Source organism: Mus pahari, chromosome 14, assembly GCF_900095145.1.
Source record: "Mus pahari chromosome 14, PAHARI_EIJ_v1.1, whole genome shotgun sequence".
Lineage (NCBI taxonomy): Eukaryota > Metazoa > Chordata > Mammalia > Rodentia > Muridae > Mus > Mus pahari.
This window is the reverse complement of record NC_034603.1, coordinates 2,139,053-2,153,692: the sequence shown is the minus strand read 5'-3', so window position 1 is coordinate 2,153,692 and position 14,640 is coordinate 2,139,053. Positions and strand designations below refer to the sequence as shown.

The 14,640-nt window shown below is 54.1% G+C and overlaps 1 protein-coding gene across 1 annotated transcript; it reads left to right on the top strand.

Annotated features, from left to right (window-relative positions):
• Positions 1-6,049: 6,049 nt before the first annotated feature.
• On the top strand, positions 6,050-8,863 carry Tlx3 (T cell leukemia homeobox 3). The gene is made up of 3 exons (XM_021212992.1): positions 6,050-6,593; positions 6,958-7,201; positions 8,127-8,863. The coding sequence occupies exons 1-3, from the start codon at positions 6,173-6,175 to the stop codon at positions 8,335-8,337; spliced, it is 876 nt and encodes a 291-aa protein (XP_021068651.1). The 5' UTR covers positions 6,050-6,172; the 3' UTR covers positions 8,338-8,863.
• The last annotated feature ends 5,777 nt before the right edge of the window (positions 8,864-14,640 follow it).

Genomic DNA, 14,640 nt, shown 5'->3' with positions numbered 1-14,640 from the left:
CACTTAGTTCAAGAGTAGAAATAAGAGGTGATGGGGAGTGGCGTTTGTGGTCCACACGGTCTAGGTACATCCTAGTTCTAGCCCTCCTCAGCAGCATGCTGTGGGTCAAGGACCTCCCTTCCCTAAGGCAATAACCCTTGAAGCCGCAGGCCTTTAGACAGAGCCTAGAGCCATTTTCTCCTCTGTGCCAGGAGTCAAGAGTTTCCTAACTACACACCTACTTTGTTTTTCTGTTTAATCCCAAACTGGGTCCTCTGTAGCTGTCACTGATGAGGTAGACAGGGGCCCCTTCAGGCTCCTCAACCGATAGGACTAAATACTTGGGCAGAAAAGCCAGTCTACCCAGACACTTCAAGCTGAGTCTGTGAGCTCTGCCATGATTCATCCTCCTGCTGTACTTCATAAAATCGTTCTTGAGACTTTTTAATGTTTTATTGAGGTACAAGTTTATGAGGAAGCGAGCCTTTCCAACTACAGCAAGAGTAACCTACCTCCTTGGCATATTAAAAAATAATGTTAGTGTTGGGTTTTACGTCCCACAGTTTGGATTGCTGATAAGAGCGCTTCCCTTGACAAGATTCTTTTTGAGGTTTACAGAAAGCGTAATAAAATATGTAAGTTACATCTCCACAAACAAAAGCTATAACATAAGTTATTTATAAGCGTGAGATAGAAACAGTATCATGATAAATAAGCCATAAAGGGTGCCTGCAACATCCATCTTAATGTAATTTGCCCAACAAAAGGGTTGAAACGAAGTCAAATTCAGCAGAGAAAATTTATCAGGAAGAGGGAGGAAAGCTGTACAACTCAAGATGGGGAAATGGCCGATGGATGAGGGACAGACAGGTGAGGTGCAGCTTTGGGTCTCTAACAAGTCCAAAGCATGTGCCTGCCATCTGCACTTAGCCCCATCTCCAACACCCCTGAGCAGCTACCAGCCAACCCCATGCCCAGGGCAAGGAATAGCCTAGACCCATGGCCTCTTGTTACTGCCAGCTCCCAGAATAGGCTGTGGTCTGAAAGTGACCAAGCCCAAGGGCCCTAGGAGCCTACATCTATTCCAGTGACTCTCAATCTGTGGCCCATGACCCCTTTGGCAAACCTTTATCTCCAGAAATATTTACATTACAATTCATAGCAGTAGCAACGTTACAGTTATGAAGTAGCAGGGAAGATAGTTTTGTGGTTGGAGATCAGCACACCATGAAGGATTGTATTAGTGTATTAGTCGCAGTGTCAGGAAGGGTGAGAGCCAATGGCCTACTTCCTTGTTTACCCACCAGTGAGCCAATGAATGAAACCAAGTCTGCCCTTATAGAGCTGGTGGGCTGTGTCATCAAGTCCAGTCCAGCGCAGTCCAGCAAGGACCAGAAGAAACAGGAATAGGGAAGGCCCAGGACCAGACATGCTTTGGAGGATGGGAAAAGAGGTGAGAGCTGGCTCTGAATCTTAAAGGATGCAAAGCCATGGGGTGAGCAGAAAAAAAAGCTTGAGCAGGGTCCACAAGCTTCTGAACCCAAACTCATATTTTTCCTTTTTCCCCTCTTCTGCCCTGAGTAGGTGCCATGGTCTCATACCACAAAACTAATGCACTGATCCCAGGCACAGACTCAGGCATCCTAAAGGAGTTCCCAGGCCAAAAGGAGAAGCAGGTTGCAGCCCACCCCAGGAGCCCTCACCTCTTGGGTGAGGTACAGGAATAGTGGGCCTCGCAGTCCACACAGGAGACAGCCCAGTCCTAGACATTTCAATGCAGTAGCAGTATGAGTTGAATGAGCACCTCACTTCCCAAAGCCGATAGTCCTTGAAGCTTCTATCCCGGGTCACCTAGGGCCTTCTGCTCCTTCCAGCTGGCAGCCTTAAACCTTTTTAGGTGCCCCCCCAGGAACTTTCTTCCCAAAGCCCTTCCCACTTTGGGAAGCTGTAATAAGGACTCAAATTTCATTGTGCTTGCTCTCAGATAAACTCCTTTGTCCTATGAGACAGAATAAGTAGATAAAGTCTGGATATCTAGGAAATCTGAATATGAGCATAGTAAATATTTTTTAAATAAAATGGAGTAGGTGTATTTTTCCATCCTGAAAGCCAGAAGGACCTTAGGCCTCCTGCATCCTCTGTAGGATGTATAGTAGGCAGGTCAGCAGCCTGTAACATGGGATATGTGCCAAAGCGAGTGCTGATGCCTTTTTGTGGAAGTAGACCAGGGTATTTCCCTTACTCTTTCAAATAGGATAACTGGCCCAAATACATTTAGGAGCCTGATTCAGTCCCTACACCGTTTTAAACATAGGAATATTGAATCCCAGATCACATAGGAAGTCAATGGTCGACAATCTAAGCTGCCTGCATCCAGACTCATGGACCACTTGGAGATTCCAGCAACCTGCCACTCATCCCAGAAGCCCCACCTCTCCTATTGGACTCCCAGCAAGACCACCCTTTCTCCCAACTTCACTTCCGGGGGATCAGGAAAGATTCCTGCAGGCTGGAAGTCTCTAGATCCCCAAGAGCCCTGGCCCCAGCTTCCTAGCTCTTAGAATCTGCGTTCTCCTAACAGTTACCTTCCGTGTCTGTGGCCTCTCTCCCACCTTGATGTTGAATTAATAGCAGCCGCTTTACAGTTTGAGGAACACCAGATACATATCAAAACTCAGCCAAATCAGGCTTGAAGGAGACATTGTTGCCTTGAGTACAATTATGTAAAGAAGGGGGAAAAAGGAATTTTGAGAAAAAAAAACATAACAAAACTTTAACCATAACAAAAAAGAAACAAATGGAAAAGATGACTGAGGCAACAGCAACAGAACTGACAAGGGGTGGGCAGGGGGCAGCTCGCCAAGCTGATTGAGGGCTTCCCTGAGTACATGCCTGTAACCTCAGTGTTCAAGAGGCAGAGATGGGAGATAAGAAGTTCAAGGTCTTTCTCAGCCACCTTGCCAATTTGAGGCCAGCAACATGAGACCCTGTCTCAAAAATAAAACAAAACCAAAAATAGGATAGTGAGCCTGCCATGGTGGCACATTCCTGTAATCCTAACCTGGGGATACATGAGCATGGGAGGGCCAGCCTGGGCTTACAATAAAAGAGGATAATAAAATGAAGCCTCCTCTCCCCAGTTCTAGAGATTGAGCCCAGGGCCTCCCCCACGCTAGGCAAGGGCTGTTACAACGGAGCTAGATCCCATCAAGGGCATTTTTCAAGACCAATAAAAGAGACTTTGGCAAGCATTTTCTACTACAAGCACAAATGTGTAAGAACGGGTGAGAAGCGATGTCAGCACCAACAACCAATCCACATGTGTTTATTTCCTAGTACGTCTGAAAGCTAAGACATAGACAGGAGTCTGGCCACTGGTCTCTAAACTTGAAAGGCACCAGACTCATTAGGTGGCTTGTTAGCAAGCTGCTCAACCCCACCCAGAGTTCCCGACTTAGAGGGACTACCCACCCCCACCCCCACCCTCACTCCGATCCAAGAATGCCAAGAAATGGCTTTAGGACAACAACAAGTGCCAAGTGCTGCTGACTTTGCTGATCCAAAGACCCTCTGCTCCGCTGACCTAGACAATGACCTCTCCCCACACCCCCATCTACCAACTTACTTCCCTTCTTCCTCCGGGGGATGCCCTTTGTCCAAGATATACCACTACCCTCCTTTGTCCAAGAAAGAATGGACCTGGAGCTCCTGAGTGGTGAGGCAGAGAAAGTCCCCAGCGGTGCTGGGCCTGACTAGTACTTCCCACTGGGCCTGCTCCAGACAGCGAGCTTGGTACTGTTTCTCTGGTACACAAAGAAGTCGAGGCACAAGGATGCTCAACACTTCTGAGTCTCAGTAAAATGAGATGTTTCTACACATACCCCGGAGGCACTACTGGCCATGCCCCCCCCATGTCCTGGTCATCTCGTACCATGGGACCCTTGTGCTGCAGCCTGTTGGGCATTTTTCCAGCTCCCGGAAGTGTCCAGGCCTGGAACCCAAGGCTCTGGGCAGGCAGGAAAGCACCCTCAAGTCTGACCATCACTTCCCTCACTGAAAACCCTGTCCTCACTGGGTGAGTGAGTATTTAGTGCCCACCCCTGCCACACAGAGTTCTCAAGGACAAGACAGTCACCTCTGTCCTTAAAGGTGCTATTATATAATCCAGAGTGTGGACCGGCTCCCATGGCCGCCCTGTGGGTGGTTAGAACCCTCTCTGTTTTACAAACAAAGCAAAGGAAACTAGAGGGGGGCAGTGGGAGCCAAAAACAGAGCTCTAGCAGCCTGCCTTGGAAGAGAGAGTCTCCCCGACCCCCACCCCCAGAGACAGCACAATGGTATTTCTCCTATCTAAGGGTCCTTGGCCAGGGCCAGGGCATCCTGCACTTGTCAACCTCAACATTTCCAGGCCTCCCTGTCCCAACGGAACACGGTGGTTCTGCCAGAGCCAGCAAGCTGCCCAATGTCACACAACTGGCAGGTGGCCTAACTACCCACTAGAGCCTGAGTCATCCGGATTGTTGAGAGCAAGGAGACTGACTAGGGAAGCAAACCCTGCTGCTACCTCCTGCCTGTGCTCTGACCCCACTGGGGAAGAAATCCACCTGTCCAGGATACCTCTGCAAATTAAAAACTACCAACAAAATGACCACCTACCACCTACCGTAAACATATACTGGGCGTGGAGGTGGGAAGGGAGCCGAGCGATGTGCTGCTGTACCTACTAAGTGTAGGGCTCTATGCTCTTAGCACTCTCAATATCTCTCTCACAGTGCACGAATACACAGTGCACGCTTTGCCCCATTTTACAAATGAAAACCTAAAATCTAAAATGAATCTCTAGCTCAAACTTACTGAGCTATAAAGTGGCCCGCCCAAATTTACACACAACTTCTGACCAAGATCAGACATGGCTTGGGGCTTCTTCCATAGTCAGGGTACCAGAGGAAGAGGCCTTGCCGCTAGTGTAGCTTTGAGTTTACAGCCAACGACTTTACAATCGGCCGCTAGGAAATGACTCTGGGTCTCACTCAGACCGAGAGAAAGGTGACCACTCCCCATGTGGTGCTGGCCACGGTGTTACCGGGCTAGTGTGGTCAGTCCCGAAGGCGACAGCAGATCCTAGGGTGATCAGCGTCTGGACTGAACTGCAGCCGGTAGGAAATTTCTCCATCTGCTCTAGATGGGAACCGCACCCTCCTGTGCCACTAATGACTGAGCTCCCCAAACCTGCTGAACCTCGGAGGGGTCCCAAACCAGCGACCATGGCCCCATCTATCCCGCAACGAATTTCAAGGGGCTGTATCCCAGCTCCCCACCAGTTGACCTCGGGTCCCTAGTCCAACCGGGCCCGTACGCGTGGGCACCTGCAAGTCACCGCTCAGTCCTCCTGGCTGGGGCCAGGGAGCATCTCCAAAGTGTCCGCGACGCCTCGTTGGAAGCCCGGGCGAGGGCAAATTCTCCCCACGCGGGTCGGTGTCCTAGGTGGCGTGGAGAACGCTCCGGTGCTCCCCTTGCTCCACGGGTGGACAGCGCCGAGCTTGCACCCCACAATTCGTTGCTCCTAAGGAGGGCGAGCGGCCGATAGGCTTCCGCAGATTTCGTAGGACCGTTCTTGGGTTGCATCTCTGCTGTGGCTGAAGATTCATTTTGTTTGGGGTTTACTCAGATGAAAATATTTAGAAGACAACGAAAACCCTCGCGGCAAAAGGCCATTTCCCCAGCAGCGCCTACCGGCGGGTGCGGCGGCGGGAAACAGCCGAGCCCAGAGCGGGGAGCGTCTGCTAATTGCAGCTTCGTTAGATTTCGGGTTTGAGAAGCTGCGGTTCGGGCGCTAATATCCGCCGCCCATTATCCCGGCTAATAAATTTGACCTATTGTTCGTTTGTTAAAATGATGTCACCTTGGAACAGTCCCTAAGCTCCTATTTCCATGAATTAGGCCTTTATTGAAAGCCGGGAGCCAATGAGAGAAGAGAGGCTTGTTGATCGCAGCCAATGGCTGCGGCGGGAGAGGAATTAGCAGCGGAAACTCCAGGTTCGGTTCAAGAAAGATGACACAGAGCCTGTCGGGCCCGCGCACTCTTGGCAAAGTTTCAGTGCGACTGGAGGCGCCGGGCGCTCCATGGCCGCGCCGTAACGGGGACCCAGCAGCCTCCCCGCCCAGCCCAGCCCAGCCCTTCCGCCCGCCCAGGATGGAGGCGCCCGCCAGCGCGCAGACCCCACACCCGCACGAGCCCATCAGCTTCGGCATCGACCAAATCCTCAACAGCCCGGACCAGGACAGCGCGCCTGCCCCGCGGGGCCCCGACGGCGCCAGCTACCTAGGAGGGCCCCCCGGGGGCCGTCCGGGCGCCGCGTACCCGTCTCTGCCCGCCTCCTTTGCGGGCCTCGGCGCGCCCTTCGAGGACGCGGGATCTTACAGTGTCAACCTAAGCCTGGCCCCCGCCGGCGTGATCCGGGTGCCAGCGCACAGGCCGCTCCCTGGGGCCGTGCCGCCGCCTCTGCCTAGCGCGCTGCCCGCCATGCCCTCCGTGCCCACGGTCTCCAGCCTGGGCGGCCTCAATTTCCCCTGGATGGAAAGCAGTCGCCGCTTTGTAAAGGACCGCTTCACAGGTGAGCAGAGCGAGCCACCAGGAGCCAGGCCTCGGCTCTCCCGGGGCCAGGGGCGCCGCGCCCTGTGCACCCCACTCCCAGGATCGATTCCAGAGGCCCAGGCATGGCGGAGGCCTGGGCACCCAGGGTTTGGGGCGGCTATGGGGGGGTGGGGGGTGAAGGTAAATCGGAGAGTTACGGGTCCGGGGAGGGGGGAAAGAAACCACCGTCCCGGAGAAGGGGGGGCGTCCCTGCCTGGCTTGAGACGCTGCGGAGGGGACTCGCGGGACTCGCGAAATAGCGGAGCACTGTGTCCCACGGGGCTCCACGTGCGGCCCGAAAGGTGGTAGGGCTGGGCTTCAAGGGGCCTCATGTGTCTCTGCAGCGGCGGCCGCGCTCACGCCCTTCACCGTGACCCGGCGCATTGGCCACCCCTACCAGAACCGGACGCCGCCCAAGCGTAAGAAGCCGCGCACGTCCTTTTCCCGAGTGCAGATCTGTGAGCTGGAAAAGCGCTTCCATCGCCAAAAGTACCTGGCCTCGGCCGAGAGGGCGGCGCTCGCAAAGTCCCTCAAAATGACGGACGCGCAGGTCAAGACCTGGTTCCAAAATCGGAGGACCAAGTGGCGGTGAGAGAGGCCCGGCCCGGCCCACCACGCACCTGCCCTGCACCTGCCCCGCCCTGCGCGGCAGTCCAGCATCACGCCCTCTCCTGTGCTATAGCTCCTACCCGCGTCCCCTGGACCATGCATCGCCCTTCTTTTCCAGATTTGTTGTCCTTCCTTCCCACCGACCTGTATCCCTCTCGCCATCTCTCCCACGCCTCGGCGACTCCATTTTCAGGCCCATCTCGCCAGTGTTTTGTTTCGCCTCCTTTGCTCGTTTGGGTTCCTCCCACCTACCCCCACCACACACACCCCGGGCCTCCCACACTCTCCTCCCTCTCCCATTCTAGCCCACCCACTCAGGTTTCGGATTGATGGCCAGGGCTGTTTTAGGGTCCTCTCTCCAACTCTGCTTTTTTCTTTTCCTTTTTTTCTTTTTAATATTATCTTTGCTTCCATCCAACCCGTAAACGACGAAGAAGCTCTATGTTTTAGAGAGGGCTTCAAGACACCCCTTCAGGTGTCGTGCAGCTGGTGGTGCACAACCCGCCAGTCCACCCGTGGGCCCAAGTGACCCCATTGGCCGCAGGGCCAAGTCAGCGATACACTGCCCTGCCGCTTTTATCCCGCAGGGGGTAACAAAACACACACACACACACACACACACACACACACAAAAGATTTATTGTTGACGAGGCCACAAAATCCGGGTGTGCAGGTGGACGGGTGGGCAGAGTGCCTTCCCAGCGCCCCCGGGGTGCACAAACAAAACCCAGCGCTCCCACCCGTCCTCCTGCCCCGCGGACCTCGGGGCAACTGTGTGCGGGCGGCAGGCGGTTTCGCGCCTCGAGGGGCCGGGAGGCTCTGTTCCCGGGAGGGCTGGGGCCCGCTGGGGGCCTAGCAAAGCCCAGTGCGTGACGGTGCTGTCCCTCTCCCTCCCCGGGTGCAGGCGGCAGACGGCGGAGGAGCGGGAGGCGGAGCGGCAGCAGGCGAGCCGGCTCATGCTGCAGCTGCAACACGACGCCTTCCAGAAGAGCCTCAACGATTCCATCCAGCCCGACCCGCTCTGTCTGCACAACTCGTCGCTCTTTGCTCTGCAGAATCTGCAGCCCTGGGAGGAGGACAGTTCCAAGGTCCCCGCTGTCACCTCTCTGGTGTGAGCCATCGGCGTGCACCGTAGCTACGGATCGCTGCCCCCACCAGGCGGGGCGCCCGGGTCCCCCAGCCGGGCTGGGGAGGGAAGCTGGGCCGAGAGGGGTAGGGCGGCCCGACTCGCGTGGGTCTTGGGGCGCGCCGCACAGCGCCGGCCGCGGAGAGGGGCTGGACCCAGGTCCTCGCGGCTGCACAATCCGAGCCCCCCGCCCCGCGCCCCGTCCCGCCCCAGGTCCGGGCCTGACAAAGAAGCGCCTTACGTTACTCCGCCCCGCACCCGCACCCCCGGGCTGGGCGCCTGTATTATACTTTGTACTTTTGCCCAAACGTGTAAATAATAAAAGTTTTGGCTTTTTTCTTTAGAAACCGGCCACCTGCTTCCCCTGCGGGGCCGCTGGAGGAGGGGCAGCCGACCCGGCGACTGGGGGAAGCGTGCGGGGCCGGGGGCACCCAGCGTTTAGGCTGGGTGCACGCCTCTCCTTTTCCGTTCCTTTTATTTAAGTCGTTTTATTTAATAAAAAGTTAGCTATTTCACTTAATGCCGCTTTTATTTCGTTTTCTTTCCTCGAACGCTCGGCGACCCCGGCCCTTGCGCCCCACCCCTTTGGCTATCGCTACGGAGCGGCGGTGTGCGCGGGCGCGTCCAGGTCTGCGAGCTGCTGGTTTCGCTCCAGCCCGAACCCCGGCCCGGGGCCCCGCGGAGGATGTGCGGTGCAGGTCAGTTCCAGCCGGTCGACCGAAACCGGTTGCCGGTGGGATAGGGAGTAGACCTGGGACCCAGCCGCGCGCTGCTGGGAAAGGACTGTTCTGATCTGAGCCGGTTCTGAGTCCGTCCCAGATGAAATTCATCCAGTAGGTGGGTGACCGAGTAGAGGGGACCGTTTTGCTGCAGGAGAGGAAATGCTGGACCTTCTCACAACCAGATTTTGACTCTTTCCAGAGGCCCCCTGCCACTCAGGGGCCCAGCTCTGAGGGATCTGGGCTCCCTGCGAGCACAGGGCCGGGACCCAGTCCGGACATTCAAACGCCTGGGGTTTACACAAGCCCCAAGGTTGAGCATGACGTTATACAACGTCACAGCGATCTTCTCTGCATCACTTCACAGAGGGGCAGAGAGTATCCAACTCCAGAATCCTAAGTCTGAGTGGCAGTCAGTAGCGTTGTCCTCTCGGATTTGCTGAACTTTGGAAGTTTTTAGATTGCGAGAGGAAAGCAAAGGGCCCCTTCCAACCCAACAAACATGCACCCTTCCCTGTCCCTTGTTTCCCATCCCCTTTATCATTCTTGTGATCTTTTAAAAACATTTTTTTTCTATCTTCTGGCCTCTCTATTTTGTCTCTACCGTACCGTCTGTTCGCTCCGTTCGTTCCCGTGCTCCGCGGATGCTGTTTGTTTGGTGTGTGCTGTTTGGTGTGAGCTGTTTGTTTGGTGTGTGCTGTTTGTTTGGTGTGTGCTGTTTGGTGTGTGCTGTTTGTTTGGTGTGTGCTGTTTGGTGTGTGCTATTTCGTGTGTGCCATTGAGGTTTCTTTCCTTTCCGGCTTCGTGCTTTCTCTTTACAATTTGTTCTCTGTTGCCTTTCATTTCTCCGAGCTTGTTTATTTTTCGTGGCCACTCTTCCTCCCGATTCTACTTTGTTCCCTTTTCATTCGGGTTTTGTTGGTGGTGTTGGATTTTGTTCGCTTGTTTATTTGTTCCTCTCCTCCCTTCTCAGAATCTCTTTGCCTCCATTCAGTCTTTCTCTCTCTCTCTCTCTCTCTCTCTCTCTCTCTCTCTCTCTCTCTCTCTCTNTTTAGTTGTTGTTTTTTTTTCTGCTTTGTATGTGCATATGCGTGTACCTGTTCCTCTGTGTGTACACATAGATTCAAGTATGTGAAAGCCAGAAGGTATACTCCCCATCCCTCCCAAATTGCATATCTCTCTCTCTCTCTCTCTCTCTCTCTCTCTCTCTCTCTCTCTCTCTCTCTTTCCTGTTCTTTATTCTTCCCTTCCTTTCTCCTCCAGACTCTGCTCCCCGATAGATCTCAGAAGCTAAACATTTGGGAGGCAGTGTTCTAACCCCACCTCAGCAGCCCCACCTGTCCCAATGTCTCTCTCCGAACCAAGCGCCACCCTGCGGGCTGTGGCACTTGGGAGTCTTCGTTATAAGCGGGCTGTGAAGCCGGCAGCCCTTGCGTGGCTGGAGGTGACAGGGCTTGTCTAAGAAACTCCCTATTCCCCACTCCCGCCCTTGCTTGTACTTTCAAGCCCTTCTAACCCCGAAATCTGCGCCTCTGGGAATTTAACAGACAGCGTGGTAGAAACTAGGGTGACTCAGTCTTCCCGTCTCTTCCCAGGACATTTTCTTGAGAGGCTTTTATTCACTATGCTAAGAAGCCCAGAGAGCTGGTCAGGCGCTGGGAAAGGTTGGCCCTTAGGCAGGAAGAGTCTTTGCCCGAGGAAGCAGCTCGTCCCTCCGGGCTGGCGTCGCTTTCTGGTTCCTCCAAGATTTCCTCTATTGCACCGTAATAAGATCTACCATTTTTGTTTTTCTAAATTATTTGTATTGCTTTGACAGGGTCGACCTCGATTCTTGATCTCTGGGGGCACACAAACACGTTGTCTTTTTCTCCCTCGCAGGCTCTTCCTATTGCACAAAGGGGGTCTGGTTAAGAAGCCCGTGGTTGGTAGTTGACCAGCCGGTGTTAGGTTGGGGGACTTCAGTCCAGTGCCTTAGCCAGCTCCTGGCCTCTGAGCCATTTGCCTGAACCAAACATTGCTGAACTGGATGCTGGCTACCTGTCTGATTGAATCAGAAGACTAAGCAGGAACCCATGAGTGTAGGCCGAGGCGACCAGCTCACCCAGAACAGGGTGGACGCCCCCATCGGGTGGGAGAGATTGTTGAGCCGCTAGAGTAGGTTGCATCTTCCACTCACCGCGGGCCAAGTCTCTCAAAACCTTCGTTTCTGCTATCATTGGGCAAAGTGAGAGTCGGAATTAGAAGTGAGGGCATCACTAAAGGACACTACTTGCGGTCTTCCCACTGGAAGAGCCTTGGATTAGGGTCTGGGATACAACCAGGGTTAGGCAAGCTGAGATGAAGAAACAAGGCCTCTTAAACCCTGTCAATGGCCTTCCGCATTGCACCCATTTTACAGATCTGAGGCTGCCTCACTGGCCGAACCGCTGAGTAGTGCAAGGTTTCGAAAGGGTACCTAGTGCCCACCTGAGAAAAGCCATAACCAAGACATCCAGGGACAAGGACAAAACCTTCAAGGACACAGTCAAGAGTTAGGTATGGGACTGAGGGACGCAAGGCACACCAGATCCCTACGGAGGGAGCAAAGAAAACTCATGGTCAGCCAGCCACGGCTCCAAGAGAGAAGGCAGCTGAGTTTGGTCAGGGTAGGCTTTACCAGCACGTTCACGCTGAGGTGTGAGTGTCCTCCCCATTTTACCCATGGAAACACAGAGGCCCAGAGAAGTTCCGAGGTTAGCTCTGGCTACTGTAGTCGAGATACCTGGGCACTTTTGCCCAGCAGCAACAACTCTGCTCAGGGCTTGGCATGGAGGCTGGGAAGGGCACGGAGTTTAATGATCTGAAGGGAAGGAAGGCCGCCTGACACCTAGTGCAACCGCCCTAACGCGAAATCCCCAGGTCTCGGTGCGGCTGAAGTGCCTTCCCACTCACGTTTGAGCGAAGGACAGGGTCTCGGAGTTGAAAAGACATCCAGTGTCTTGGCCCCCCAGCCGTGCTTCCCGGGCCATTGTCGCTATGCATGAGCAAGCTAGGAAGCCACCTTGTGATAGATCCAACCCAAGCTGGGCAGCCTCTGTGGGAGGTGGGCCAAGCGCAAATGGCTCCAAATGGCTACCGCACCCGGCTCAGGAACCCTCGGATTGGAGCTCCAGTTTACAAGCCATAAAGTGTGACTCCAACCTCCCCACCCCACCGCAGAGACCTGCAGGCAGAGCGGGGCCTAAATTTTGCAGCACCGTCATTCAGAAGGTTCCTGGGAATGTACCCTCAAATCCTGACCTCTGTCTGAAGTCAACTAAAACCGAGGCCGGGAGGAGGGTTTGGTGTATGCTCTCACAATATGCAATAGTGGGGGTTTCTAAAGGCCTGGTGCCAAATTCGCGAGCCCCCACTTTTCCAACCAAGGTCTCAGCCGGGTCCGTTTGAGCTCAGTCTGACAGACTCCTGGGGGAATCACTCCCTTTCCTTGAGAATCACCCTGGCAAGGGTGGCGAGGTTCTGCTGTCCCGTTCGTTGTAGGTGGTCCTGTGTGAGTGACTTCTACACTTTGAGCCTTGTTTTCTGACTCCGTTAAAAGATAGTCTGCGAAGACTTTTCGAGAAAAATAAGAGCAACCGTGGTGTACGGTACAGCCGTTTATAAATTTGTCACAAGAATAAAGGCATTTGAAAATACTTTTCGTACAAAAATCTAACTGAACCCCAGAGTTGCTTGTAAGGAAAACGGAGCAGCACCCTCCAACACTGACCGCACTGCCGAGGTGGGCACCTCAGACCTGGGCAGGGACAGGCTTGCTAGTATCCTGGTATTGCCCTTACGGCGCCCTCAGTGACTGGACCTGACCAGTCTTTCTTCTTCAGAAGAAACGGGTGTTGTGCCGTCAGACAGGCCGCAGGGTAATGAGAGCGCTATTAAACCAACCCCTTCGGTGCGCTACCCGTTGATGCGGAGAGGAAGCAGAAAGGGAAAAGCTAAACAGAATATTTGAACACTTTCCCCTTCCCATCTTCCACCCTACATCTGTAAACAGTCTTGCATTCCAGTTCTGCCAGTGGGGAGCTGACAGGCAGAGAAGGCAAGGAACCGGATGGGAGAACCTCACTCTGTCCCCTTAACTGTCTGGTCTCTTTGCGACTCTCTGCCCTACCACCTCGCGGTGCTGCCTATGAGATGTCTGAACCAAGCTGAAATCGTAGCTGGGAAAGCTCCTCACTAGACACGTTTGTGCTGATCCAGGCTCCCCTGATTTTGAGAAGCCAAATCTTCACGTGGAGTAAAGGTCCCAGGGTAGCTTTAAAAGCTTGCAGAGAAGCCAGGCTCAGCCCCGGATGCGCCTGGCCGCTCCCAAGCCCTGTTGATGGGTTGGACTCCTTTGGAGGCTCTGAAACTCTTGTAGACCTGGGACCTGGGTGAACCGGGGTGCACTCTTTGCCACCTTCGTCCCCCAGCCCCACCCCACCCTGATTCAAGAAAAATCCCCTCCTTGCGTTTGACAACAAGGCCACTGCAAATAAGAACGACGGAGTCCTAGGAAAACTTTAAGAAGGCGGCCTGGTAGCTCCCTACGGGCTAGGTTCCCCGGGCAAGAAAGAGTGGTGCTGGCTTCAGACCCGCCTGAGTGAATATGCTAAGCAGCCGCGGGTTCGCATCTGCTGCTTGGGCGCCACAGCTGGGGCACTTTTGTTCCTAGGACCGAGTGAAGATAAGGAAGATGGGGGTGGGGGAAGCAAAAAAGGAAACCCAACCCCAGGAGGACCTGGGAGCCCCCGGGCAGGGGTGGATTTTATTAACGCCTCCAGTTTCAGTTAGTTTGGGGCGGAGGAGTAAAGGGGCTTCAAGCAAGGATGGCAAAACGCCAGTTCTCAGCTCTGAGAGCCCCTTCAGAATTGCAGCCACCTGTACCCTGGCATGGTGGATGGGGAGGTGGGCTGTGGATGCTCAGCAGTAGCTGTGTTTAGAGTGGCTGTGCCATCCGACCAGTCCTCAGATAGCCTAAGTGGTAGGTACTGCTGTATATAACCCCATTTTGCAGATGAGAAAATTGAGGGACACCGCAGCATCCCAGAGCCCCGCTGGTGCCAGGACATTAATGGAAGCCAAATAACACCATTTCACCAGCTTTACGCTTAAGGGGCCTCAGACCTCCTTGTTATTAAAACCAAAGTCTTTGTGTGCCTGCCAAAGGGAATTCTGGCCGCTTTGAATATCATTATCTTTCAGCAGCCGGGGATATAAACCAGAAAGTGCGGGTCTGTTTGTAAACATTATCCTGGGCCATCTTCACTAAGGCCTCGCTACCTGCTCTCTTTAGAGCCTCTTGAAAGCAGATAGAGGTGCTGCTTGAGGGAGCTGAGGGACCTCTACTCCCTGACCCACTCCTACCACAGCTAAAACCAGGCTCTAGCAGACGTGAGTGTGGATGCCACAGGTGGGGGCCTGGAGCCCAGACCTTTCTTCCCTTCCAAGTCTAAGGAAGAGTTGTTGCTCAGGCACTGACCCTCGGAACACACACAGGACTCTTTACAGGCCCTGTTTTGAAAGGTCAGCTTTACTATTCAAGAGAATAAGTGGAT